Here is a 26,416-nt window from a genome sequence, read left to right on the forward strand (position 1 = left end):
GTGTAGTTTTGATAAACAGTCAACGTTTTTCGAAGCTAAAAATTCTTCCAGATCGTTAAGATACAATGCAAACAAAAATGGGGAGCAATTTTCTCCTTGTTTTAACCCGATATTAGATGTGAACATTGGTGTTACTTCATTACCATTTCTAACACATGATTTAGTATTTGAATACATATTAAACAAGACTTTGAAAATTTTGCCTGTAATATTACTTTTGAATAATTTTCTCCACAAACCAATTCGCCAAACTGAATCAAAAGCTTTGCAGAAATCAATAAATCGATATCAATGCATGTAGAATAAATATATTATCAAGTGTTGAATGCCCTTTTCTGAAACCTGCTTGTGCATTACTTATTAGGTTAATCCCGTCGGAGAGTTTGTATAATCTAGAATTTAAAATTGATGTAAAATCTTTTCCCAAACATGAAACAAGAGTTATCGCCCTATAAATATCCCAGCCTTTTTTGTCTCCTTTATTTTTAAAAATGGGTTTGATTACACCAGTGTTCCAACTTTCTGGAAATATACCACTATCCAGTACAATGTTATTAAATAAATCACTACACGTCTGGCTGTCATGACAATAATATTGAGATGTATTCAGCATCACTTACTGTGTTTTCCCAGCTAGTTTTTACCTCATCCCAATCCCCCCCCCCCCCCCCCCACCATCCTAGAATACGGTGTACGGTGTACCCAGGCTCTCCAACATACATGTACATGTATCTAATAAGAATATTTAATATTTGTCTACTTTGTCCCCGCATTACTGTTCGTATCCTATAATGTAAATTGACAATTTTGTTTTTGTCCACACGGTTGGAATTACTTCCTTGTCCCATACCTAATAAGAATGGTATTTATGTGTAAACCTATATGATTTTTTAACGGTAAAAAATATTTGTTTGTCAGTGCAAACACAGAAGGCAACGATTCTGCCTTATGGCTATCTATCGATGGTCACCATGAGGTACCTGTATAGCTGCATACTGGCGTACTAGACATGTATATACGGACAAGATAACTTGCGGGATTGGGATCATAAACACATTGTGTTTACCGGTAATTAAGAATCAAAACAAGCTGAATTGGGTACTTGTAGGTAGACTAGCCACCAATAAGTGGAAGACGTCACATAGTTTGAAGTGGATTTAATTCTGCATGGTCTTTTATAGACGTTCAGTTTTTAATAAAGGATACGTAATTAAACTATTTTACGTACACTACGCTTAGAATTTAAAATAGCAAAGAAAAATAATATTCAAGTGTATATATATTTTAATGAAAGACGATCTAGAAGGGTATCGCTAGATAACTGATTGATATGCATCACATCTTTATTATTTAAAAACTATGTATTACCCGGTATATGATTGTATTACTTATAGTTTATTAAGAAATAAAAAGTGTCTCAAAAGCACAATAAGACTGGTTTTTGCTGCAATTCAAAGTTGTTTTTGACTTGTGAAAATGCTTGTATTTCATGTAAATGATGTTATATATCTAATGTAATCTACCTATAATACATTGACTTTTGAAAACGTAATATATTTTAGATATGAAATGGAAACTACAGATATAAAATCAAATAAACATATACTTAATGAACATAAATTAATCTTTTTTACATTTGCAATGAAAAGGTTTTATCAATGTAGCAGATATTTATTTACTAAGAAAAATAAAGTTATATATACCGTACACTTCATTGTAGATGTTGTAATTAAAAAAATAAACTCTAAAAAATATAATTTTGAAGAATGTGTTTTTCCCCCGATCCCTAGCTATAAAACATCAATTTGTCTGTCTAGGTCTGAACGTACCTTGACACCATGTCCACCAGTAATGGACACCGTGTTCACACGTAGTGCACCCCGTGTCTACCTGTAGTCTAAATATTGTGCACTCCGTGTCAACCTGTAGTCTTAAAGTAGTGCACTCCATGTGCAAAAGGGTGTAACCTTTAGTCTACTACCAACTGTATGTATGCACTGCGTGTACATTAAATGTACATTTGTACGCATCTCTTTAATTGTAAATATAGCCTACTTTGATCATAGTTATCAATCACTTTTTATAATAAATCATCAAATAATTCTAGATGTAAGTTATGAAAGAATATTACATACATGTATATGTAGTACAGTAACCATACAGGTTCGAGCGCTTCGGAATTTTTTAATAGTCCCATTGACTTTTTTTTCTGATATTTTTATCACAAAGACTTTATATATATTTAAAGGCACTACCTTTCGGCAAGGATATACAGTGGCATAGGAAGATGAAACGTAATGGGGGGGGGGGGGGGGCAAAGGTCCTCAATACCCCCCCCCCCCCCCCCCCCCCACCGCCACCGCACCTACAGGAGGAGATTAATTCAACTCCCAACCATAAATGTTTTATGTACATTTTTCATATATCAGTAAATTTAATCCTTGTACACATTTATAGACAGTGGGGTCGCTATAAAAGGATATTAACGAAAACGCAAATTGGCCAGATTAGCGTGTGAGCGCCGAAGGCGCGAGATTTTAGTGTTTTAGGTGTCTGAGGGTGACCCCCGGAAAAAATATAGTAATTTAGAATGGCTGAGATGAGGTTTACAATGTATTTTGATGATTTTGCGATCGCCCGAAAGCGCGAGATTTTTGGTGTGGGGGGGGGGGGGGGGGGGGGGGGGGGGGGGGGGGTCCGGGGCCTCCTCTAGGAAAAATATTACGATTTAGAATAGCTTAAATGAGTTTTGATGAATTTGCGAGCGCCCGAAAGCGCGAGATTTTGGTGTTTGGGGGGTCCGGGTGTCTACCCCGGAAAAAAATTACGGTTTAGAATGGCTGAGATGAGTTTTACGATGTATTTTAATGATTATAAAGCGTTCTTAACATGGTAATTTTTCTATTTAAAGCTGCTTGCATTTAGAAATGATAATTGTGTCGTCAAAACATTATGCAACCCTACTCGATCTGAATACACCGGCTTCACACCATCGGCACATGGTTGTGTAACATAAAAAATGAATTAATATTGTCTCGCTAAGACATAAACAAATTGATCTTTTAAGAGAATTTTTTTAGGTAGTACATAAAATCCTTTGATGGACATTTTTAGTCTAGTTCTGTGTATTGAATTTTGACTTGGCCTATTTAAGGTTTGACATTATGTCCTTGAACGTTTTAGGAAATACGCCGCGCAGCGGAAAATTTTCTAGAATGAAGTACGAAAAATGTGCAGGAGGACCTTTTTTTCTTTCAAATAAACATTTTTAGAAAATTGCAGTCGGCGAAAAGGGGGGGGGGGGGGGGGGGGGGCAAAAAGACATGTTTGCCCCCCCCCCCCCCCCCCCCCCCCCCCCCCCCCCCCCGCTTCCTACGCCCCTGATATATATAAATCCTAGTTTTCGGAAACGGCTTTTAAGTTTTAAAATGGGAATGTAAAACGAGGTCGATAATTTTGCAGAGTCGCAAAAGTTAGTGACTTACTGTTAATACTACTTTCTGATCAATTTAATTAAAATAATGTCTATGTTATTGTACACTACCATCGTTGGGAATTTCTTTTATGTGTAACTAGTTACACCACAGGCGTCTGCTTCTGGTTTGACAAAAATATAATAACCTATCCCTACTATGTTCATATAGTAGAGGTAGGGCATTGTATTTTTCCAAAACCAGATGCAGACGCCTGTGGTTACACTATCCAAAATTTCACCTAAGAGATTATACTCCCGCGAATAGGTTCCATTTGCGAAACCATGAAATATGGACCCCACAAATTGAAAGCTCTATACAGTACATGTATAAGATAAACGTATATATATAAATGTTTTATAAAGAGTATCGAAAATAAAAGTATCTCGAATATTAAGTGGTCCACAGCATGATCACAGAACACAATACGTATGTACTATGTATAGATACAATTAGAAGATAAGGAACTTGTATTTAGGAGCTAGTACGACCCTTACACACGCTAATTGACTGTTGATTGCCAGCATAATCCTCGTGACCGAAGTACCCACTTCCGGTTTTAAACATTTTCGCATCTCCCCTGCCTGTCACTGACCCATTAAGTTGTCGTTAGGCATGGACGGGGACTATATTGTGGCTGTTTTGGTATTGTTAATGCTTACCGGACAATGTGAGTATAAATATTACTTTTTTCGCATACATGTGCGTTGTATAAAAGTGATTTATATGATATTTAAAAACATGTTATTTTATGCTTTAACCGCACTTCGAACTTAATGATCCACAAACTTAGATGACCCAATCCCCACTTCCACTAACCAATAAGCATAAAACGTGACAAAATGAAAAAGACTTATTGTTGTTGACAAACAACTCCATTAATTTAATCCTGAACTACATGTACTGCTCAATAATCGATAATAAATTTTTTTTTAAAAACTATGTCCATTGTTCATGTGTAACTGAAGATTTTTTAAAATTCCCCAACATACTATTAAATACAAACTGAATGATTTTTTACGCAAAGCAACTTCAAATTAATACGAATACAGTATTGTACCAAACTCTAATAACACGTATTTTTAATCATCCTTTCTCCTTCATAAGGAACAAATTTCAAATGTAACCATGTTGAGTTATTAACCTGAGTGTCGGTACTGTAAACACATGCCTATTATGATAAGAGATATAACAGAGTATCATCAGGAGTATCTTTATTATAAAAGCTTTTTGCAATGAGTCGCACAGTCTCTTTTTCACTTAGAAAGTGGGCGTGACTATTTCAATGTCACGAATTAATCCAAGTAGATGTTACAAAATAGGGACAGTCATGTAGGGTTAGGACATTAGTCAACTTCGATTCTTTTTCATATTTAAGGAATAGATTTTTATTTTGTTAATGTTATGAGGGTATAATAATAATGGAGCACGTGTAAATTATGTAACCCGAAATTTACACGGGCTCCATTATCACTATACCCTCATAACCTCAACAAAATTACAATTTATTCCTTATATTTACGTTTTTCACGCAAATAAAAATAATCTATTCTCGCGGCAGTTGCATATTTTTTATAAAAATACCCATATTTTTTCTCTCCCGTCATCGTCAACGAATTCGATTGAACAGCTGATTGGAATCAAGTCATTCAAATGTTCCCACCAAAAGTGGGGTCATGACCCCAAGTTGCTACGCCATCGACTATTCCCGTAACAATAGAATCGCCGCAGGTGTTGTGATATCATTATACACTGATAATGATAATACTAGAAAGCATAGTTATTGAGTCCATGTCAGTGCACACTGTAAACATACCAATTTAATCACCTTAAAGTTTTTCAAGTCATCAGTGGATATTTTCTGTGAAAGAAAAAAAGGTCCAACCAAACACAGAGTTAATGAAATAATCTGCCAAGCTGCCTAACTTAGAGAAAATGCAATACAAATACACGTTTAAACATTGAAGTTCTTTCATATCATCGGAGCCCAGGCGGTTGAAAGTGTATCATATATACATGCAAAATGCACAGTCATAGTAACACGTATTATTAATTCTAAAATATGCACTTATGTTCTTTGGTCACGCGGGACTTAAGAAAAACTCACTTAGACAGAGGTCCTGTATAATAATAGGAACAATTATTTTTATTATTTATGTTTTGTTATACTCCTGTTTTCTTTGACTCTAGAGATGCTATAAAACAATCTGGTTATATCTGTACACTGCAGAGCTTTATTTGACTAAACAGTAGGAGTAGCACAGGGCTCTATACTATACCTTTTTGTTCCCATAATGGTATGCGTTAATGAGTAGCAACATGATTACTCAAAGACACCTTAGTAAATAATTAGTGCTGACTTTGGATACATTCGATGTATTCAATCCTTGACACCGTGTGCTTTCAAAAACGTACCCTCACTATCTTAATCAGTTAAAATACTAAAAGCTGACAAAGGCAAACGATGTCAATGCAGACGTTGGGAAGAAGAAAGTCATATAGACTAAAAGAAGAAAGCTTTCAAATTAAGTCGCATTTTATGATCATACCATGAGGATAGCAGGTACCTGCAATGTAAATCGGACTTTACTTACGACTTTAATCACTGTGGTCACTTACTTTTTTGTGACCTATTCCCCATATTTCACCTCGTTTAAAATGACATAACGAAACATTCGACACGAGTTTGTAGCATCCTCAATGTGTTCTGCAAATTGGTATGACAGATCTTTATGAAATTATACCCTTATACCCCAAAACTCTGTAGATCTCAATGGCGACTTCAGTCATGTGATCTATGCGGTAAAACAATCTTTGTTTACAAACAAACCTTGGCGACTTACAAGACATGTTTTGTTTGGATAAGATCATTCGTCGTAGACAAAATAAATAACGAGACTTAAAAATGTTATCTCGGAGGAAATTAACTTGTATATTTCTTCGCAGCATTATGTAACTGCAGATATACGGAAATAGAGATTAAGAAATAAATACTATTGAATCTTCTTCAGGTCAAGTGTCAGAGATATCCGGTCCCACGGTCTTCTATCACAGTAGTAGTGACGTGTGTTTACATCATACCCCTCTTTAGAATTCTAATTTTAAGTAGATATAACAGCACAGAGCGGGGTGACTTGATAAATACCTTTCAAGTACTGTTAATTTGTCAATGCGTATTTATCATTGCCTGTTTCACTCCTCCCCCTAAATATCGTACTGGATCTAACAACAGTTACACTGAATAAGAGCTATTACTGTACCACGAGGCATGATAAACACATTAACAAGGTAACATAAATCAATATCAGAGTTTAAATGGTTCATATCAATAAAAACTTTTGATTTTAATTAATTGCGACTTTTGTGACACAAAATTGACATAAATTAAGTTGACAAATAATGTCCTCAAAATAATGCCCACGCTTTTCTCTCTAAACCGGCAAAACATATTTCTAATTGATAAAACACATCAATGAAACAAAAACAAAAACAAAACATATTATCATCGTTATGTTTTGAAACAGCTTATGTAGCCTGCGGTACGTCGTACTTTAACTACATACATGTACCTAGAGATATTTATATAAAATCTTCTGGCACTAGAATGGAACCATGTCTGTTCCAGCGCACAGTCAGCGCTGCCCTGTTGACTGGATGGAAGGTCATCTGAAGAAAAACTGCTACTATTTCGGGGTTGGAGTACCCAGAAAGTCGTGGTTTGCTGCACGAGACCACTGCCAGTCATTCCAAGCCGACCTCGTGAAGATTGATGATGCCACTGAAAAGGTAGAAAATCAACACATCAACACCAAAGTCGTTATCAATGGCTCATGTGTAGTTTATATTGACAATTTACATATTCTTATTCAAATTGAACGAAAATTAAATCCATGTCCGACACAGTATGTTCATTCAGAAGGTAAACCCCATATGACGGAACCATTAAAACACCAACAGCTTGATATTGGTGTATGCAGTTCAGTATTAAAATAAGTATCATTAACAAAGTACACTACTGTTGTTTTTATGTACAAAAATCGCAGAGGAGATTCATGAAAAAAATTAAACTGTTTTTGAAACCATGTCAAAATAAGTATCGTCAACACCATTTTAACGTTCACGTTATGATTGATATCGACAATCGCTTCACTAAAACAGCACCTTGCGGAATACATTTGGACTTGTTATTTAGATATTGTTTTCTCGATTAAAATTAACAAGGTATAAACAATACATTAATACATGTATATACATGTCTGGATACTTTTATTTCCAAAAAAGAAAACAAAAACTAAGAACGAATATTTCATGAATTGGGTATTGAAATAAATGTGTTTCGTGTTTGAATTCATTGACACTAATCAGGAATATCTTCATGCTAAGAATCTGGTATTAAAATGTGTATGGTAAGAAGAAAGGGAGATAAGTTATATAGGCTATGTCTATAGTTCGATCATAATTTTGTGAATAAAATTTGTTGAAATTGATATTGATACATAATTATACATATATAACTTCATCAAAAGCTACATGTGATATGTTTGGCTAGTAATAGGTCATACTTATTGTTGACATGTAATATAAGGTATGCGAACAAGGACATCTTTCGAGAAATCACACAGCCCGCAAGGTTCAAATACATCGCACCAAATTAGTATACCATTACTTTGACTAGCGTCTAGATACTCTTGATCGGAGTTTGTTTTATAAACGCATCAACATTTATTCCTTTCCTACCTTGTGAAATTCAAGCGGCCGGTGGCTGTACATTAAGTCATAACGGTACATTTATTTACGTTATATTAGGACTGGGTGTTAAAGAAAATCAAACAGTTGGCGAATACTTACCCTGGAGAGCAGGAGTTCTGGGTCGGGCTGACAAATACAGGGGATAACGAGACAATATGGAGCTGGCCAGATGGATCTACCCTCCCCACTAATCTACTGTATGTTGTATAATAAGAATAGAAACCATTCTTACATGTATTATATATTATATTATGGTATTCGTGACACATAGGCGTTGTTTTTTCAGTAATTTGTTTGTGTTGATAATTTCTTGTAAAATGAGGTACTACCATCTTGATTTTATCAATCAATATTATGAAACATTCATGTCTTTGTCTCAAGGGTAGTTTGACATGCAAGATATGCTTCAAAAATGTATCTTATACGATGATGAACTAATTAGATTCATGGTCTTTACATTACCAAAAATTCACTCCTAGAAATAAATAAAACGCTTAAGATTATGACTATTTCAATGGCAGACGATGGGGATCCGGGGAGCCCAGTGACCCTGTCACAGAAAGGTGTGCCGAAATCTGGGATAATTTACTCAACGACAAATCCTGCCTTACTCCCATTGAGTATGTGTGCGAACGATCAAAATGTAAGTATACAGTTGGACATATATATTTTACCAGTTATACCAATGTTATCATAATACTATCCACCATACATGTGTCAACATTTAATTATCGCCCCTTTCTATGGAAGACATATATTATTATTAATGGTTGTGTAGGTTTTCAAATTGTTCTCTCAATGATTTTCAGGTTCATACATTCTAAATATAATTATCTCATAAATAAGATACATATTGACACATTTAAAATAAGTTGCACATGCCTTATATTACCTAACGACGTCTTGCAGTGTGTTGTCGTGAACAATCAATCACTTACTGGGATATTAAGTGTCAAATACGTGCGTTTTCTCGATTATTATTTTTCCTTTTCAGGCAATATAATTATTTTATGATATATCGGGCTAGAACTTTAGCTGTAGTGTTCAAAAGCAATGTTCAGTATTCTCTTTTAACCAACCGAAAGTGTTCACCAAGACGATAAATCTGATACCTCACTCTCATATGTGTACTTTGTTAGAAACTATTGTTAGAAACAAACCAACGTTCGCAATCAAGTTAACAAAACGGAGACGTAATCTTTGCATTATAGAGGGATATAACATACAGTGTAGTTAGAAGGGCCAGGGTCAAATTAATGTCATGATACCATAATATTTGGTCTGACTATGGGAGGATTATGTATTTACTTTATCCCATCAGGAGCAAAAATCTTCATTTTCATTAGACCCAGTGCTTATTTACTATCTCAGTGATACCTCTGACGTGTGACGTCGATGACGGATGGCAGTATTATTCCGGATCATGTTACAAATACATACCTGCTTACCGACCCTATAACCAAGCAAGGTAGGTAGCGCTGCCTGAAAGCCAACATAACATAATGAAAATCTCAAATATGATGAAAAGTATGAAAAATAGTCTCGAACAACAAATTCTTATCTTCATGTAATATTTCATCAGTCATTTTCTATCAGTGTGGTTAGATAATGGAAACATCAAGTGAACTATACCAAAGATCATTTTAGTGTCAAAAAATATTTGTTGTGAACTTGGGGTATTATTCTTTTAACTTCTTCATTGTTATGAATAAAGTAAGCTATGGAGGCCATTTCAATGTCTATTCTGTTATTTTTAGTTGGAGGAAAATACCATGAATTATTACTGAATTTTGTATAATCTGTCATAGAGCACATCTGATCGACTAGGGTCCTTATTTTTTCCTAGACAATCTTGCAAGGATATGGATGCGAACCTGGCAACTGTTACAAACGATAACGAACAAAGGGCAGTGAATCATATAGTATCTATGACATCAAGCTCTCAGAATGCTTGGATCGGACTGCATATGCAGGACAATGTAAGTAAAATATACACTCTTGTGCTTATATTTCATATTAGTTCATAAATCAAATTTAAAGTTTCTTAAAAATAATAATAGTTCATATTAGTTCATAGATCAAATTTAAAGTTTCTTGAAAATAATAATTACATCAGAAAAAATATATCGACGGTCTTGCCAGCAAACACAACAAATGCAAGATTCCCTGTATTATCTATGTTAAACACTATGAAGATTAATTTTGCTGTTTTGCCATCTGGCGCGGGTATAGTCATGTGATCAAGTGTAGCGCACTGTAATTATATATATATATATATATAATTAGGGCGGCGGTGACAAAATACGATAATACGACCCGCATTGTGAAAATTAACACATGATTAAAAAATGAAACTGTCCAGAACGTGATGAAAAGTGAAGTATTTATGGTAACTTAATAGCTTTTACGACTCTTCAAAATTATGTAACTCGTCTTACATTTCCATAATAAAATTTAAAAGCCCTTTTCGGTTTATGTACAGATATATATAACAATTATTTGTTAAGAATGTACTTTATCTGTATGCCATCGCATTTTTGAGTAAGTATTTTTTCTTTAAGACTGCTCATGGAATTTCAAACGACTGCATTAGTTTGAAGGCCAGCATACAAAAGGTGTATCAAAATTATACTTATTCATTATAGAAACTGTAACGGGATAAGAAGGCAAATTGTTAAGCTCTTCATTAACGATGCGTCCAGTTAAGAAATCATCCAAACATAAAACAGGCTAAATGTAAAGCCGATGATAAAAACCAACATTAAGATATTCATGAATGATAATTAATGGATTCTGATGTAAACGTCTGGCTATTTCTACATGTCTTTAATTAATGCTTGTTTATATTTTCTGTAACAGTCCTGGGTTCTTACTAACAATACCAAACTGTCCCCAGCCGCCATGCAGTACTGGCAGAGGCGACCCGACCTCAAGTATGTTGTAGTATAGTATGCGTTACCTTTCTGTTCATGATTGCATACCTGTAAGTTATGCATATACACCAAAGGTATATTCAAAAATTGATATATGCTGTTAATTCAACTAATAACTTTATTTATTTTATATATACATCGATAGCGCAACAAATTCCACAAATGTATACAAATCAGTTTCGATGTCCCGAATGTACATTTTAAACGCGTTTAAGGTCTTTGAGTGCCCAGAGAAAACCCATGTGTTTTGATTTTGTGCTTTTTCATCTTCTGATTACGTTACACTTCAGCGTTTGTGAACCGTAATGTAATCAGAAACCTTGGTTAGCGAAGATGGTGCTTTATTCGATTAAAATCTTCACTTCGCTTACTTAAAGTATTGTTTAGAGGATATAAAAAGCCATTTTGTTTTGCAATATTTTAACATTAAAGTTATATGTACCGTAATTTTCATTCTAACGAATCATTTTTTAATATTCATTTACCACCAAATAATTACCACTATACCACCAAATAATTACCACTATTTTCAAAAATCACAATACTTACAATGCATAGGATTAATTTTCCAAGAAAAAAATAATAGCTTAAGATGATTTTTGTGTCCAGTACTGCCAAAACCATTATATTTACATCTATAGTGGAGTGAGATGAGTATATTTGACCAGACCATGACGGCAAGTTGTAACCTACAATTTTGTTTAATATTTTGACAGTGTTATAAGTAGTTGTAAAGTGATTTCTTCAGGTATTTTTCATCTAAACATTCTAACATGAAAGGGGTAATGACATCCTCACAGATTTCAATTATCCTACAGATGTGTTATTACTAGTGAATGCAACTAAGACGATTGATGTTATAAAGTAACTGATTTCAATTAATTGTAATACAAATATATGTTTGATGTTTGATAGTCCAGACAAGAGCCTCTGTGTAGCCGTTAACGCCTCGGCTGTAGGAGATGACTCGTGGTACGCCGAGAGCTGTGAACAAGGCTTATCTTATATCTGTCGGAAACCTGAAGGTCAGCTTAATGATTGTCTCACAGCGTTATGTCCGGAAAATGTTACTCATTGTTCTGAAAGTTGGTTGTCAATAAAAATTATCTAAAATCTTTGTTGAAGTATTAGAAACACCGAGAATATGACTGAAAATTCCAACATATTCGTTTGGAGCATTAACTCTTCATTCAACAACCTTTGATAAATCTTTGATAGAAAATCAATAATAATATATTAGTGTTCTGCATGGTCTAAATTAGAACCGTACGTGACATATTATGTATTACGTTATTCGTTACATGAAAAATGCGTCCGCTAGGTACTTTATTGGACTCTGCTCCTTGTGTGAAAAATAACATTTCATGACCATTGTGCACGATCATCCCTCACCGCTGAACGCCATCGCCCTGTTCTTTAATGATGTTGTATTCGACTCGTTTAGATTTTTTGTCAATCTTCTATTTACGAAAAAAAGTGTATGTGTGTGCCTATGTGATTTCCAGGTAAATATACGACTAAGTTTAAGTAAGGTAGAACACTTTCTATAGCGTATAAATATTTTATTTTTATTTTTATATCTTTACAGGAATTTGTCCCAGCGGCTTTGATCAGCATCAGTCCAAGTGCTACTTACCCGTTTTAAATCCGGATTCATGGTACAGCGCCAGCGCCTACTGCGATCGACTGGTTAGCGGCGGACGTCTCCTGGACATTAGAAGGTAAGCAGTATCAACATTTCTTAATTCGCCACAGATAATGTATTTAGTGAACGCTGTTTTTCGTCAGCGTAAGTTATATGACATTGTTTTTGGTACTTTTACCTTTACTTAGATACCATTATGTTGTGCTTCTTTCAAGGTTGATACTCTGCTGATGAAGTAAAATAAGAAAAGTTGAAATGTCGAATTAAACTGAGCATTGTACATGTATGTAAATAGCTTTAGATAAAAGAAACCATGATTCAAAGAGTGTCGCCATTGATTTAAAGAAATATAGCTGGAATTTGGAAATGCATCATACATGTAGGCCGAAGCGATAACCCGAATGACATGCAATTAAGTCCTATGCTTAGTGATAATTCTTGTATGCAATGCATTTCGTTAAATTGTAACTGATGTTATGGCTAATTCTATGTATATAACATACTTCATACATCTATTATCTGGCATTAGTTCGTCGGACAAATCCTTTCTGGTCAGCTATATGAGGCAGCAGAAGAAACGTGGTATGGATAGAACATGGATAGGTCTATCTCGTAAGTATTATCTTTTTCTCACTCTAAGTGAATATCGATTTCTCATTGGTTCTCCTTCATAAGTATACAACTAGCCAATACAACAATTTTGTGTTTTACCTACTACTACCTAACATACCACTGCTAATTCAACGCCAAATACGTACTTGTGTTGTGTCACTACGTTTTCAAGAAGTCTGATATTGCATGTATGACTACATCGTTTTCCCGATCAGGACAAATACTATCAATGTTTTAGATAATCATATCATATGTATGGTGTGCTGTGTTTTGGAATGTCTTTAATTATCTCAATTCGAAAGAAACGTGCCATGTAAAGAAAAAATCGTTTTTGTGAGCTGAATTTGTTAACGACAGGTTTTTGTTTCTAGTTTACTATATTATTAATTAAATTTAAGGTCGAGGAAACGACGGCTCATGGACATGGACCCAGAACGAACCAGATCAACTAACATACTTTAACTGGGCAGCCGGAGCGTCGAGTAGAAGTTCATCTGGTCTTACCTGTGTATACATGTACGCAGGTAAGCAAGTGATTATCAAATACGAAAACTAGAAAGCAAAGAGTTATATTGATAGGTGTTTCTGCATATATTAACTAGAACAAATCACTTTGGCAGTTTTATCTATGATAAAGCAAACTTTTAACATTCAGTTTTAAGCTTTAGCATTCTTAAATGATTTGCTCAACTGTTTTAAAATGGTCGAAGCAAGTCTATTATTTTCCAATTAACATATTTGCATTTTCATTGATCGGTGTGATATTTCTGGTTTAATCAACACTTCAAGTTTTCTACAAGTAGACACATAGGTAACAAAAACAATGTGCTGTGTTTTAAGCTTTTACTATTATAATTGTAGTGTAAATAATAACGTCATTATTTCTTTCTTTCTTCTTGTTTGTCAATATAAAGGGACATGATTAGGGTTATTCAGCTTATCTTTATTAACATATTTTTCATCATTATCTATCCTTTAGTCAAATTACATGTAAAACAAAAAAATCCGAAAATAATTGCAAGATTTGCAATGAATCATATGTCTTTTCTAGATGACAGTAACGGTAAATGGAGATCGGACTTAGGTTGTGATCAGAGGATTCCATACGTTTGTGTGACGAGTGTGGGTCAGGCTTTGACCACCACCACGACAACAACTACTACTACCACCACTACTACCACTACAACACCGGCACCGATAATGACCTCCCCACAACAGACGCCCCAGCCCAGGCAAGGTAATAATAAAACGATGAGTTTTACGTAAAGGAATACTCACTATTTTTGCCGTAAAATCTTAACCTATACGAAAATTAGAATAACAAAAATTATACCAGAAATATAATACTTGATTTATAATCAAAATCTAGCAACAAAAGGATGAAAATAAAGATAATCTCAGTGGTTCTAAGTAATGCATAATATAGTCACTGAAAAACTATGGAATTAATGCCGTTTAAAGAAAATTGAAGTTTGATAATCCTTTGTATGCAGACATCAACTTTCTTATGGTTTAATGACTATTTGCACCGATAAAATGTAAAGGTCGCTTCACAAATTTGTGAAACAAAGCGTTATTATTTGTTATCTGTAAAACGCTTTTTCCACAGATTCTTTTTAAATCAAATGCTAAGACCGATGTACTTAGTATGCTACGATAGTTAATTTATCTTAATAATAGATCCACGGAAAAATGAAAAACCAGTAACGACCGTTATAAGTGTGCTATTTTTTAAGATTGGGCTACACACATTATATTTTATATTTTCTCCTACTTTACATTATTATTGCAATCATTGTTTAGATTGCAAGCATTTCTTATATACAAAACTGTATCATGTTCGCAGTCCCTGTGACACAAAGATCAACAACGAGACCAACGACATTACCGCCTACGACTTTATCGACAGGACCACCAGGTACATGTATATATAGCTGGAGTGACATCTTAGATCACACCTATCGACACAAATTGTTATTATTTTCACATTCCTATATAGGCAATTTAAAAAAAAAACTTCTTAAAATTCTATTTGATCTTTATATTATGTACAGTAATCAGATGTTCAGAATATATAAATAGCAGTTACATGAACATAATGTTTTTGTTAAGTGACATGGAGTGCGCGATGTGGTCCCTTCTGGGAGGAAGTACCTTATTCGGGGATCTGTTACCAGTTCCACGACGAGAAGAGGACGTGGATTGCTGCTGAAAACCACTGTAAAACGGCCGGTGGCCATCTTCTAAGCATTCTTGGAGCTCATGAGCAATTCTATATAGGAGGTAGTTTACAAGGATAAACCAATTGCTTTTACAATATTCTTTTCTCTGCAATGAAACCATATGCTTACATTCGTTGCTACAGTAATTGCGAATTGCGAGATACACATTTTCGCATAATTTCACGATCGAACTCGAATTCAGATGTTTCGTGAAAAATTGTATAAACGTATGATTTGAATACATAAGAGCTTATGATCGCGAATTAATGTATCCATGAATATTGATGAATATAATCTTTTTATAATCTGTGATGCCGTTAAATACCATGGTTGGTGGTTTTTCAGGCAGAATACGGTTTATGAGATCTACCAATCTGTGGATTAGTGCTAACAGTCGAAGTGACGGAGGAGGCTGGCAATGGACAGATGGATCACCGTTCCGTTTTGTTAACTGGGAGCCAGGTATACCCACACTAATTGATATGTATCATTTAGCTTGATTAAGCATTGACAAGTTTTTAATTCATATTAAGTAGTGAAGTTCCATATCATGTACTTTCTAATTGTTTTGACACCGCAGGTCAACCGGACAGCAGTGATAACAGTGAGGATTGTGTTAGTCTGATTGTCAGGACGTCTAGATGGGCTGATAACTCGTGCGACGAAAAAAATGGCTTCATCTGCAAGAAATATGGTGAATGATTTTAAAGAACCTCTCATAAAATATGAATCAAAAGATAATAATGTAATTATCATACGTATAATCGATGTAAGAAAATATTGTTTGTGTTTTTTGTTTGCTTTTTTATACTCCTCAGATATTAATTGTATAACAATCGTACTTCCCTGTAGCTTTTATCATTGTTTTTATGAATGAAGGCTCTTTATCTTATTCCATGTCTTATACAATCGAAGGACTTTTTCGGATTCATTCGAATTGGATAAAATATTGACTATATACATTTACTATGTACATGATATAAGTAAATATCCTTTATGTCCTTTACTTTTCTTTAAACTTCGTAGCGATACCACCTGCTACTGTCAAACCGAAAAGCCCAACTAATGGACCAAAACCTGGTGGTAAGTTTCAACCATTTTAAACTTATATCTGTCATTGTCTCGACATAAAACATCATGGTATATTGTAACATAACCATTCACACATGGCTGGTTGACTTGTTTTTCATTATTGAATACATGTTTATTAATGTAACATACAACCCCACATGAAGATTTCTTGTGAACATCGTTTTATGGAAAGCTGGTATGTGTTTAAATTGCATCATAATAAGCACTTGGAAACAAAAGTACAAACTCGACACGAAAATGCAGTTTTCTTATAAATCTCTTTTCACTTTTCTCTTCATAGACGACCAGTATTATGGATGTCCTGAGGGGTGGAAATCCTACCAAAACTCCTGCTTCATGGTGAAGCGGATGAAAAAGACTTGGGAGGATGCACAGAAAGATTGTCGTATTCTAGGCGGAGATTTAGCTACAATTGACAATGAAAACGAACAAAATTTTCTGGTCAGTCAGTTGCCGACATGTAAGTTGGTTTTACCTTGTATCGGGTTTGTTAAGTGTTGAATAAAAGAAAATTGGTTCATGATTGTGTTGGGGAGAACAAAGTCTTAGAGAAATAACACATCTCGAGTATGAAGATACTGAATCATATTTACTCGTACGCTATGTAACGTTACAAAGGAATCGCACGATTATTTGTTTTAACTAGGGGTTGTCACAGAAACCATTTTTGAAACATGTTACTTCATTGATTTTTAGCTCACCTGGTCCGAAGTACCAAGGTGAGCTTATGCGATACCGCGGCGTCCGGCGTCCGGCGCCCGTCCGTCCGTCCGTCTGCCCGTCAACATTCCAATTCTACTCAATTACGGCTGACCGGAATTTAAGAAAATTTGACCGGTAGCATCCCTATGATATACTTACTGAAAATTGTACAAATGGTCGAGCTGACCCACAGGCCTGAGGGACAGAGTCAAATTTGCTATTTTCATATAAATGACTTCCTCTCTGAAAATAAACATCTGCTAGCACTCATAATGCACTGGTAGCATCCTTATAGTAGGGTAGAGATTTAAAATTGTCTAAATAATAAACATCTGCGGGGCGGGGTCTCAATTTGACTATTTACGTACAAACGACTTCTTCTCTGAAATTAAGCATGGGATAGCACTCAAAATGCAATTGTAGCATCCTTATAGAGTGGGAATTCAAAATTGTTCAAATGATTGGGCTGAACCCTACCAAAACTCCCACCCCACCCTACCACATTCCCCCGGGGCCTTAGAGGCGGGACCAAAAGGGTCAGGTTGACTATTTTCATATAAACGACTTCTTCTCTGAAACTAAGCATGGAATAGCACTCATAATACAATGGTAGCATCCTTATAGGGTGGGGATTCAGAATTTTACAAATGGTCGCGCTAACATGCCGGGGTCCTGAGGGGGTGAGGCCAAAAGGGGTCAAATTGGCTATTTTCATATAAACAACTTCTCTGACATTGATTTAAAATCGTTATCATATGATATTGATAGCATCATTATATGACTGGGATTCAAAATTTAACCAATCGTCAAGTCAATTTTGCTATTTGTGATTGTAAGAGTTTTTGTGATAATTAGTAAACAAAAAACAGGTGAGCGATAAAGGCCCTCTGGGCCTTTAATTAATAAATCTCCATTGCACGCCATTTTCACTGTTATTGTCAGGTTTAAGCTTTGTTGCTGAAAGGCTCTCTCGCCACAAACTTCATATCAAAACTAATTTTGTTAAGCTTACTATACCCCAAGTTATGGAGGGGATTTATAAGGAGAATCAGTTGTATGTTGTATTGAGAGCATATACACTCATTTAATATTGAATTAATCAAAATAAAAATATTAAAACACGCTGTATTACAATAACGACATTTCATTTCAGCTCATTGTTATAACCTCTTCCACAATGACTCGAAATGTGATGATTGGGCAGAAAAAGGGGAGTGCTTAAGGAATCCGAGATGGATGGCTACAAACTGTCATCTTTCCTGCCAAATATGCATACAGGTATGATGCAAGGATAGAATTTAGGCTAAGCATATCAAAGGTTAAACGATATAGTTACCAGGTGATAGATAGTGCTGTGGATGTTAACACATATACACACATAAACATCAACCTTCAACAATCTGATGAATTTACGTTTATCCCGCTTATTTCATTTTTCGTTCTCTGGAAACATGTTTCAGCTTTAATCACTTCCATATGATAAGATATACCAAATTAACATTGTGTTGGAGGCGAGGATTTTACCCGTCTAGTTGTGAACACATATAGTTACCCAGGTTCGGTTCGTTAAGGTATGATATGAAACAAGGAATACAGATAACATTTGCTAACACATATTTATTACACACCGTGGATATTCACACAAATAAATAACACCTAATGACTACATTATATAACCTATATCTGTCCTTCACAGTATCTACTATATTTTAAATATACTTCTGCGAGCGCGAGCCACCCCTTTACCCGGTTCCACAAAACAATTTACGCATAGACTTCTACCATATACATGTCATATGATACTTAAATTCTACACAAGAAAGAGTGTGAATGTTAGAGAAGTGAGCTGACTTACGACTCAACGCGTCCGTCTGGTTAGCAAATTACATGTGCAACCTATACCTCAATCTAACAATACCCATTATTTACAAATTAACCACACGATTACATAACGCTTACGGACTATTAGGAAAACGGAAATGAATAGACTTGCGGACAGTCACTGCTTACTGAGAAGCAATCTATACTTAACTATTCATTACTGTAATTATTTTGTATTAAATACTTTTTTAAATATGTGAAAATATTTCACAGAATTATTTCAAGCCGCAAAGTATACAACATATTTAATGAATATCTAATTAATTATACTAAACGTTACTGTACATTTGGTATTAGCACAAAACTAGACAACACAAGAAAAAATTAAAGAGATAAAATACGTTTGCGGAACACGTGATATTCTATCTTTACTTAAGACAAATCATATTTTGATTAACCTTTCTACGCATTAATTACATCAAAAGTTCAAATATGATACAAAATGTGATTTGCATTTTAGTTATGTATTTCGTAACACATTTTAGATACCTACAAGCTTGTTGTGACGTTATGAATTAAGAAGATTGATACTTATGACTAAAGTAATAACAAATAACACTTGTAGGTATCTATTCCGTCACAGTTATGATCCAGATTTAGATAAGATAAGTGTTTCGAGATTATGAAAATAGTGACGTATCAGAATGTTACAACTGCAGGCATATTTACAAATCCTCTTTGTTACGGAATGGTTGTAAGGCGATGTCTTTTGATTAGCAATGTCTGTTACCATGCATTGATATACCTCAGTAACCCAAAATACAATCGCAAACACCATGTACATGTATGATATATTGTACTTTATCATTGTTTTCTTGTTTACATTTTTATCATAGGATTGCAGAGACGTTTACAATACTATAGAATGTGCACGCTGGGCCAAAATGGGAGAGTGTGACGTGAATTCTGATTGGATGCTTAGCCAGTGTCCATTGTCCTGTGGTATCTGTGATAGTGGTCAGTTCTACGTCCATTACATTAAGTCATTAGCCCCCTGTCGGTGAAACCGAAGGGAACTATTGTCTCTCCGTCTATGTGTCCGAAATCCGATGGTTGGTTTCCAGATATGAATTTTATTTAAACTTTTTACAGTGGCACATTATATGTAGCTTATGAGGTAACACAGTTTGGTAATGATTTTAGGGTCAACTGCAAACGTCACTGTTACTGAAAACAGGCTAAGGTCATTGTGATAACTTTGGACAACAAAGGACATGTATTTATTTCTTTCAAAATGTTTGTATTTAAATCAAATGTTTCATTATGTTGATCGTATAAAATAAATGAAACAGGTGGTCATGAGCTTTCAGAATCCGTTTCAAATAAAAACTATTACTGATTGTAATCGTTTTATTGATCTATTTTTTTTAAATATGTAATTTAAACTAGCAAGCCGAATGCTTTGAATGTTGATTTCTCTTATCGATATTATTCAAAGACTAATATATGTGTCTGACAGTGATTTACGGAGGATTCTGGATTGGCCTCAATGACAGAGCAGATCATATGACCTTTCACTGGAGCGACGGAAGCAAAGTAAAATTTACATCGTGGGCAGAAAACGAGCCAAATAATTACGGAAGTAAACGTGAAGAATGTGTAGGCATGTATTTACAGGTGAGCCTATGGCTACTTGTGGCCATTCATATTGCATAAATACACATAGATCTCTAGAGATGCAATAATTATTACAAAAATAATTCACTTTTCCCTGTTTAACATTAACAAAGGAAATAATATTAGGACAAGTGCAATAACAGTTATACCAAAAACGAAAATGTCGCCATGAAAAAAATCATTTTGCTATGAATTCATTGTATAGATAATCTGGTTTAAAATAAAACCAATTTATGCTGGTATTCTATTGCAGAATGGAAAGTGGAACGACGCTCAATGCGATATTCAACTACCAGGATACATATGCCGTAAGCCCAAAACGCTCTTACCAAAGACCACACCATCACCACTAGGCATTGGTTGTAAGAATGTACGCTGTCGTAATGTTTTCAAAAGCAAATTTTATGTTTTCAGTATTTGTTTTAGTTTACTTGTATACTTGTTGGTAGAACGTTTTGATTGTAAAGGCGACTAAATTTGTATCTTTTAATATCCTTTTTTCAAAATAATTATCTTCCTAACGTCTCCCATGATACAGTCTCACAGATATTTTTTAACCCCCCCCCCCGCCCTCCCATCCCCGATGAGGAAAGTTTAAAAAATCGTCCTTTGTGAATGTCAAACCAAATTCTATAAAAGTGGATCGAAGTTTTTGCTCCCGCTTAACTTTCATGAAAAAGGAAAGACTGGATTGTTTATAGTCATATGCATGATAGGTTCAAATGTTTTGTGTCTTTGTCAGCATGCTGCAATGACATATCACTATATAATAGAATAGACAAGCGATTTCATTATTACAAGAGTAAACAACGTAACCTGAACATACCAGTCTTCAAAAATAGCAAACGCATCAAAAACACGAGAGGCCGTGCCGAAATCATATTTTGCAAATCAACTAACGGAATGGTATTATTTACAAATAATTTTTGGATCTTTTTCTTTGTGATGAATGGTATAAACTTTTTCTAGGGAAGTATTGGATACAGTGCTTACTGCTACCTTTTGCGTGATGATAAACTGTCGTGGGGAGATGCAGAGAGTATTTGTCAACAGGACGGTGGACATTTGGCTACCTTGAATGATAGGTATCGCCTCTACTATGAATCATTTAATAATTACTTTGGATGTTATACACACATTAAAGCATACCTAAGACCTCTTTGAAATGTTTTTCGTCTGTGATGGGTAAATTTAGGACAATTTGACTTGTGTATCAATCCAATTAACATGTTGGTAATCGCTATAGAAAGACTTGTCTCTGTATTGAATTTTGCACTTTATTATGACGGTTTGATAAATATCAATAATTTTGTTTTTGTGAAATAGTTATTTTTATGCGAGTCCTTCAGGAGCTTCTTAATAAACTTTTATGTACAGCAAGTACGATTGAAAATGGATGCCGATAGTGAACATGATAGTGAAAAAATGAGTTACACAAACACAGAAACAACAAAAACACACAAGGTTGTTTTATTATGAAACAAATAAATATTGATGAATATAAATAACCGACAAATGATTAACGCTCACAACTTTACGGCGACATATTACAGGTATGTCCAGTCCTTCCTTGCCAGTCAGATCGTAAGAAAAGATGGCCCATTTTGGATAGGTATATCGGACCAGGATAATCCCGGAACATTTGTCTCATGGAATAGTGGTACACCATTGTTTTTCACGCACTGGGGATCCATGGAAACAGGCTAGTATCAATATCAATATTTATGGTACTAATAAAACGTTCACAATCTGGAAGAAAAACATTAAAAGTTTACAAATGTTGTAGAAAATATAATTGTATTATCAAATTAAAGCTTATCTATTATCAAATTAAAGCTTATTCCTATATCCAGGGTGTTTTTTTTTAACTTATTGATAGCAATGGGACCTTGTGAAATAACAGTACACCATGCTTAATGTTTTATACTATAACGAAATAAATGAATTCTGTGAACTAATTTTCCTGCATGTAGCTACCAAGTAGAATTATTTTGTGAATTACATTTCCATGTGTTCAAACAGGAAACGAAGACGCTGCGTGTGTTGCCATGGCAACCAAACATCCAGTTGGTATGTGGATGAAGACCAATTGTTCCGATACAAGTAGATATATCTGTGAATATCCACGGACTGGATTTACTACCACGACTTCATCCACCATTCCTACGACCACCACTCAACCAGCATCCTGTGCTGAGGGCTGGTACAACTACACAGATAACTGTTACAGGGTTGAGTATAACAGACGTGTTGATGAAACGACATTTAATGTCTTTTTATTAATAAAAGGATTTTGATTTCGTGATATCTCAATTTTGAAATGCGAATAGGGCAAAAGGCAAGATGATAATACGAGCCCTCTCTCAAAGTGTACAATGTACTCTGTACCTGATTTTTCATAAATACAAATGGTGGTTACATTTTCATACTCATTATCCTTTAAACTAAACATATTCATATGCATATAAATTAGAATATTCTTGAAAATATCTGCTGTAACAGTGTTTTTATTACTTTCATTTTAGTCGTCTCTCTGTAAGTATTTTGTATAATTTGAAAGTCGCAACATTTATTTGATCAGTTGCCCATTTCTTTATAATAACAGCTATTTGCCGAAAATGAGAAGTTGCCTTGGCTTAAAGCACGTTCAAAGTGCAGGCAGTTTGGCGGTGATTTGCTAAGTGTTCATGGCATCGGGGAGGAAGACTTTATATATGGAACGTTTATGACGTAAGCAATTTGAACTATTCGAAATGAAACTAAACATATTTAATAATGAAATAAAAAATATCTAACAAACCGAAAAAACAGACATCACCAAAATGAAATTTGTATAAAAACTAAATGATTATTGGATTGCATCTCCTTACTAAGTTGCCAATGGATTGCTATTTATTTTCAGTCAGAATGAAACTTTTTATTAGGATAAAAAGTAACGTATGAGTTTTTATTAAGTCTTTCGAGATTCTTTATTTATGACTGTATAGTAACATTTACTATTCTTGATTTTATTTTCAGCATCCGATGGAGAACTATTTGGAGTGGATTAAATGACAGAGATTTCGAAAACGGTAACGGCACAATTATGACAAATCACAATAATGTTTTTGTCCCAAATCCAATCTTGGTTAATTCGATTACCTGAATTTATTGTAATAAATTCTGAAACAAGAATTTCAATACATACTGATGAAATGGTTATTATCTAAGCTCAATCATATGTCTTATGTACAGGATTCTCTTGGTCAGACGGAACTCCTCTAGATTACACAAACTGGTATGTTGGCGAACCCGATGATGCGTTGAACCAAGAGGACTGTGTAGAAATGCCTGCCTGGAACCGGCAATGGAATGATAATAATTGCTACTTAGCTAAAGACTTTATCTGCAAAATAAAGAGAGGTAAGCTTTTCATTCGAATTGCTTGCTCTGTTATCAGTCATACTGAATTTCATTTTCACAAGAATTCAATTAACTGGTTGTATAACACATATCCAGTTATGATACATTTACACAATATATCTGAATTCTCTATTATATATCGTATTGAGTTTGTTGTCATTATATCTTCTTTTCGTTTTAGGCTTCCCTCTAATAAAAGCCGAAAACCATACTGATATTTACACTACAGGTAATGTAAAAACCACAGAAGTTTCATATATCAATATCCAGATGTCTTGATAAAAAATTATGCAATTTAGATAATACAAAACCATTGTAGTAATTGAAATTCGACGTGACCATCAAGTCAGTGGTGTAATTGTTTATTGCACCTGTGCATCTTATCATTTGCCGGTCAAATCTATAACCTGAGTGTTCTTTTCATTAAGCGAAATAAATTTTAAAAAAGTAGCATTCGTAGTATATCATCAAAGAAGTTTTCGTATTGTGTAGAATATCTTGTTCTTTTAGAAACTTGCGGGAAAGACAGTGATTGGGTTTATCACAATTACTACTGTTATCGTCATATCATCCAAGTGAGCGAACCTGTGACGTGGTACGAGGCTAGGAACAGCTGCCTCGCAAATAACAGCTACCTTGTTAGCATCCATTCACAGGATGAGACAAACTTTTTAGTGTCACTGGCAAGTATCTTGTTATTTTGAAATGAATAGATTATTATTTACGTTCAAATTTCATTTTTATAATAGGTCAAGGCTGGCAGGCAAGTTGTTTTGATTTCTGGCATTCGACCTCTTATAGATTTTAACCGGCCTCTCATACGTGTTGGGCCTATACTATTACCCTGTTTATCGTTAAATCAGCTATTGTTACCCTAGCGAGCATATGTTTCCTTCATGTAAATGTAAAAGACACAATAAAGAAAGGCACTATTTATGATTTTACAATTAATTATATAATAATATTGGCATGTGACACAGAAAAGAAACACATTCCGGAACTGTGTACTACAAATGGCACAAATAATTAAATCACGTGAATAATGCAACGCTCAATATTTAGTTTAAATGGTTTGTATGTATTGGTGGCGTTGTAAATTGATTTGATTGACAACCTTCAAGATGTGATTTAATGTCATAAATTTAGTAGCATATTTCATGCCGAAAGGCCCAGGGTTCAGTCCTTTGGGTTGTATCCCTCTGGATTCTGTCCCCTGGCCGAGATACCCAAAGTCTATAAAAGTGGTAGTTTCTGCTCCTGCTTAGCGCTCAGCATACATACATAATGTGACCGGGTGGGGTGTGTTGCTCAGTGTTTTCGGTGGCATGCTTCAGTGATATAGCACTACAAATAGGGCAACAGTTCCAGTATACAAGAAGACACAACACAAACATACCACAGTCTCCCAAAACACGCACCTCACACTTCAGACACATTACACTGCATACATGGGTGGCCGTCCTTACATGACCCTGGCTGTTAATAGGACGTTAAATTAATCAAACAAACCAACCCTGCTGAAAGCTCAACATAAAAATTGGGCGACTGGTTAGCCTATTGTAGGTATAATGTGAACAAGTTGGTCGTGTTGTCCGATAATTTTAGCGGCACGTTTCAGTTAGGTGGCGCTATAAAACAACAGAGTGCCTCTGCTACAAGGAGACACAACAGGAATATACCGCAGCTTTCCAAATCATACAGGCATTGAGACCCCACCACACATTGCACACATGACAGACTGTCATTAAATTATCATAGCTGTTAATAGGGAGTTAATCCTAATAACATCCTATTGAAACTAAGCAAACGAAACTACATTTTGACTTGGTACAATTTTTCTGTAATTTATTCATAAAATATTATTGCATGATTAAAAAATAATATATAGAAATAAGGGCTCTGGCAAGTCATGGGGGAATTTCTATACCGATTCGGTTTTGTTGTTATATATCGATTATACATATGTAGATGGTCCGCCATAATAGTTCAAATATTCTTAATCACAAAGGACACAAAAACATCCGGGAAATAAGTAACAATAAGGTGTCAGTCCCCTTCTGTTTATATTTTGTTCAATGTTCTTACTTT

At 34.8% G+C, this 26,416-nt stretch overlaps 1 protein-coding gene across 1 annotated transcript in view; it reads left to right on the forward strand.

Annotated features, from left to right (window-relative positions):
* The first annotated feature begins 4,001 nt into the window (after nt 1-4,001).
* LOC138315794 (macrophage mannose receptor 1-like) overlaps nt 4,002-26,416 on the forward strand; it is a 45,254-nt gene continuing 22,839 nt past the window's right edge. The window contains exons 1-30 of the mRNA XM_069257063.1: nt 4,002-4,143; nt 7,099-7,259; nt 8,280-8,419; nt 8,744-8,865; nt 9,594-9,690; nt 10,069-10,201; nt 11,082-11,155; nt 12,071-12,180; nt 12,744-12,876; nt 13,330-13,412; nt 13,811-13,936; nt 14,464-14,649; nt 15,259-15,330; nt 15,525-15,695; nt 15,980-16,096; nt 16,215-16,328; nt 16,661-16,717; nt 17,007-17,186; nt 18,582-18,706; nt 20,146-20,266; nt 20,769-20,926; nt 21,180-21,296; nt 21,896-22,011; nt 22,480-22,628; nt 22,949-23,157; nt 23,532-23,656; nt 23,945-23,997; nt 24,161-24,328; nt 24,510-24,557; nt 24,839-25,011. Of these exons, the coding sequence (XP_069113164.1) occupies nt 4,089-4,143; nt 7,099-7,259; nt 8,280-8,419; nt 8,744-8,865; nt 9,594-9,690; nt 10,069-10,201; nt 11,082-11,155; nt 12,071-12,180; nt 12,744-12,876; nt 13,330-13,412; nt 13,811-13,936; nt 14,464-14,649; nt 15,259-15,330; nt 15,525-15,695; nt 15,980-16,096; nt 16,215-16,328; nt 16,661-16,717; nt 17,007-17,186; nt 18,582-18,706; nt 20,146-20,266; nt 20,769-20,926; nt 21,180-21,296; nt 21,896-22,011; nt 22,480-22,628; nt 22,949-23,157; nt 23,532-23,656; nt 23,945-23,997; nt 24,161-24,328; nt 24,510-24,557; nt 24,839-25,011 (3,693 nt within the window). The 5' untranslated portion in view covers nt 4,002-4,088. The remainder of the gene's footprint in view (nt 4,144-7,098; nt 7,260-8,279; nt 8,420-8,743; nt 8,866-9,593; nt 9,691-10,068; nt 10,202-11,081; nt 11,156-12,070; nt 12,181-12,743; nt 12,877-13,329; nt 13,413-13,810; nt 13,937-14,463; nt 14,650-15,258; nt 15,331-15,524; nt 15,696-15,979; nt 16,097-16,214; nt 16,329-16,660; nt 16,718-17,006; nt 17,187-18,581; nt 18,707-20,145; nt 20,267-20,768; nt 20,927-21,179; nt 21,297-21,895; nt 22,012-22,479; nt 22,629-22,948; nt 23,158-23,531; nt 23,657-23,944; nt 23,998-24,160; nt 24,329-24,509; nt 24,558-24,838; nt 25,012-26,416) is intronic.

Source organism: Argopecten irradians, chromosome 2, assembly GCF_041381155.1.
Source record: "Argopecten irradians isolate NY chromosome 2, Ai_NY, whole genome shotgun sequence".
In the NCBI taxonomy this organism is placed as follows: Eukaryota; Metazoa; Mollusca; class Bivalvia; order Pectinida; family Pectinidae; genus Argopecten; species Argopecten irradians.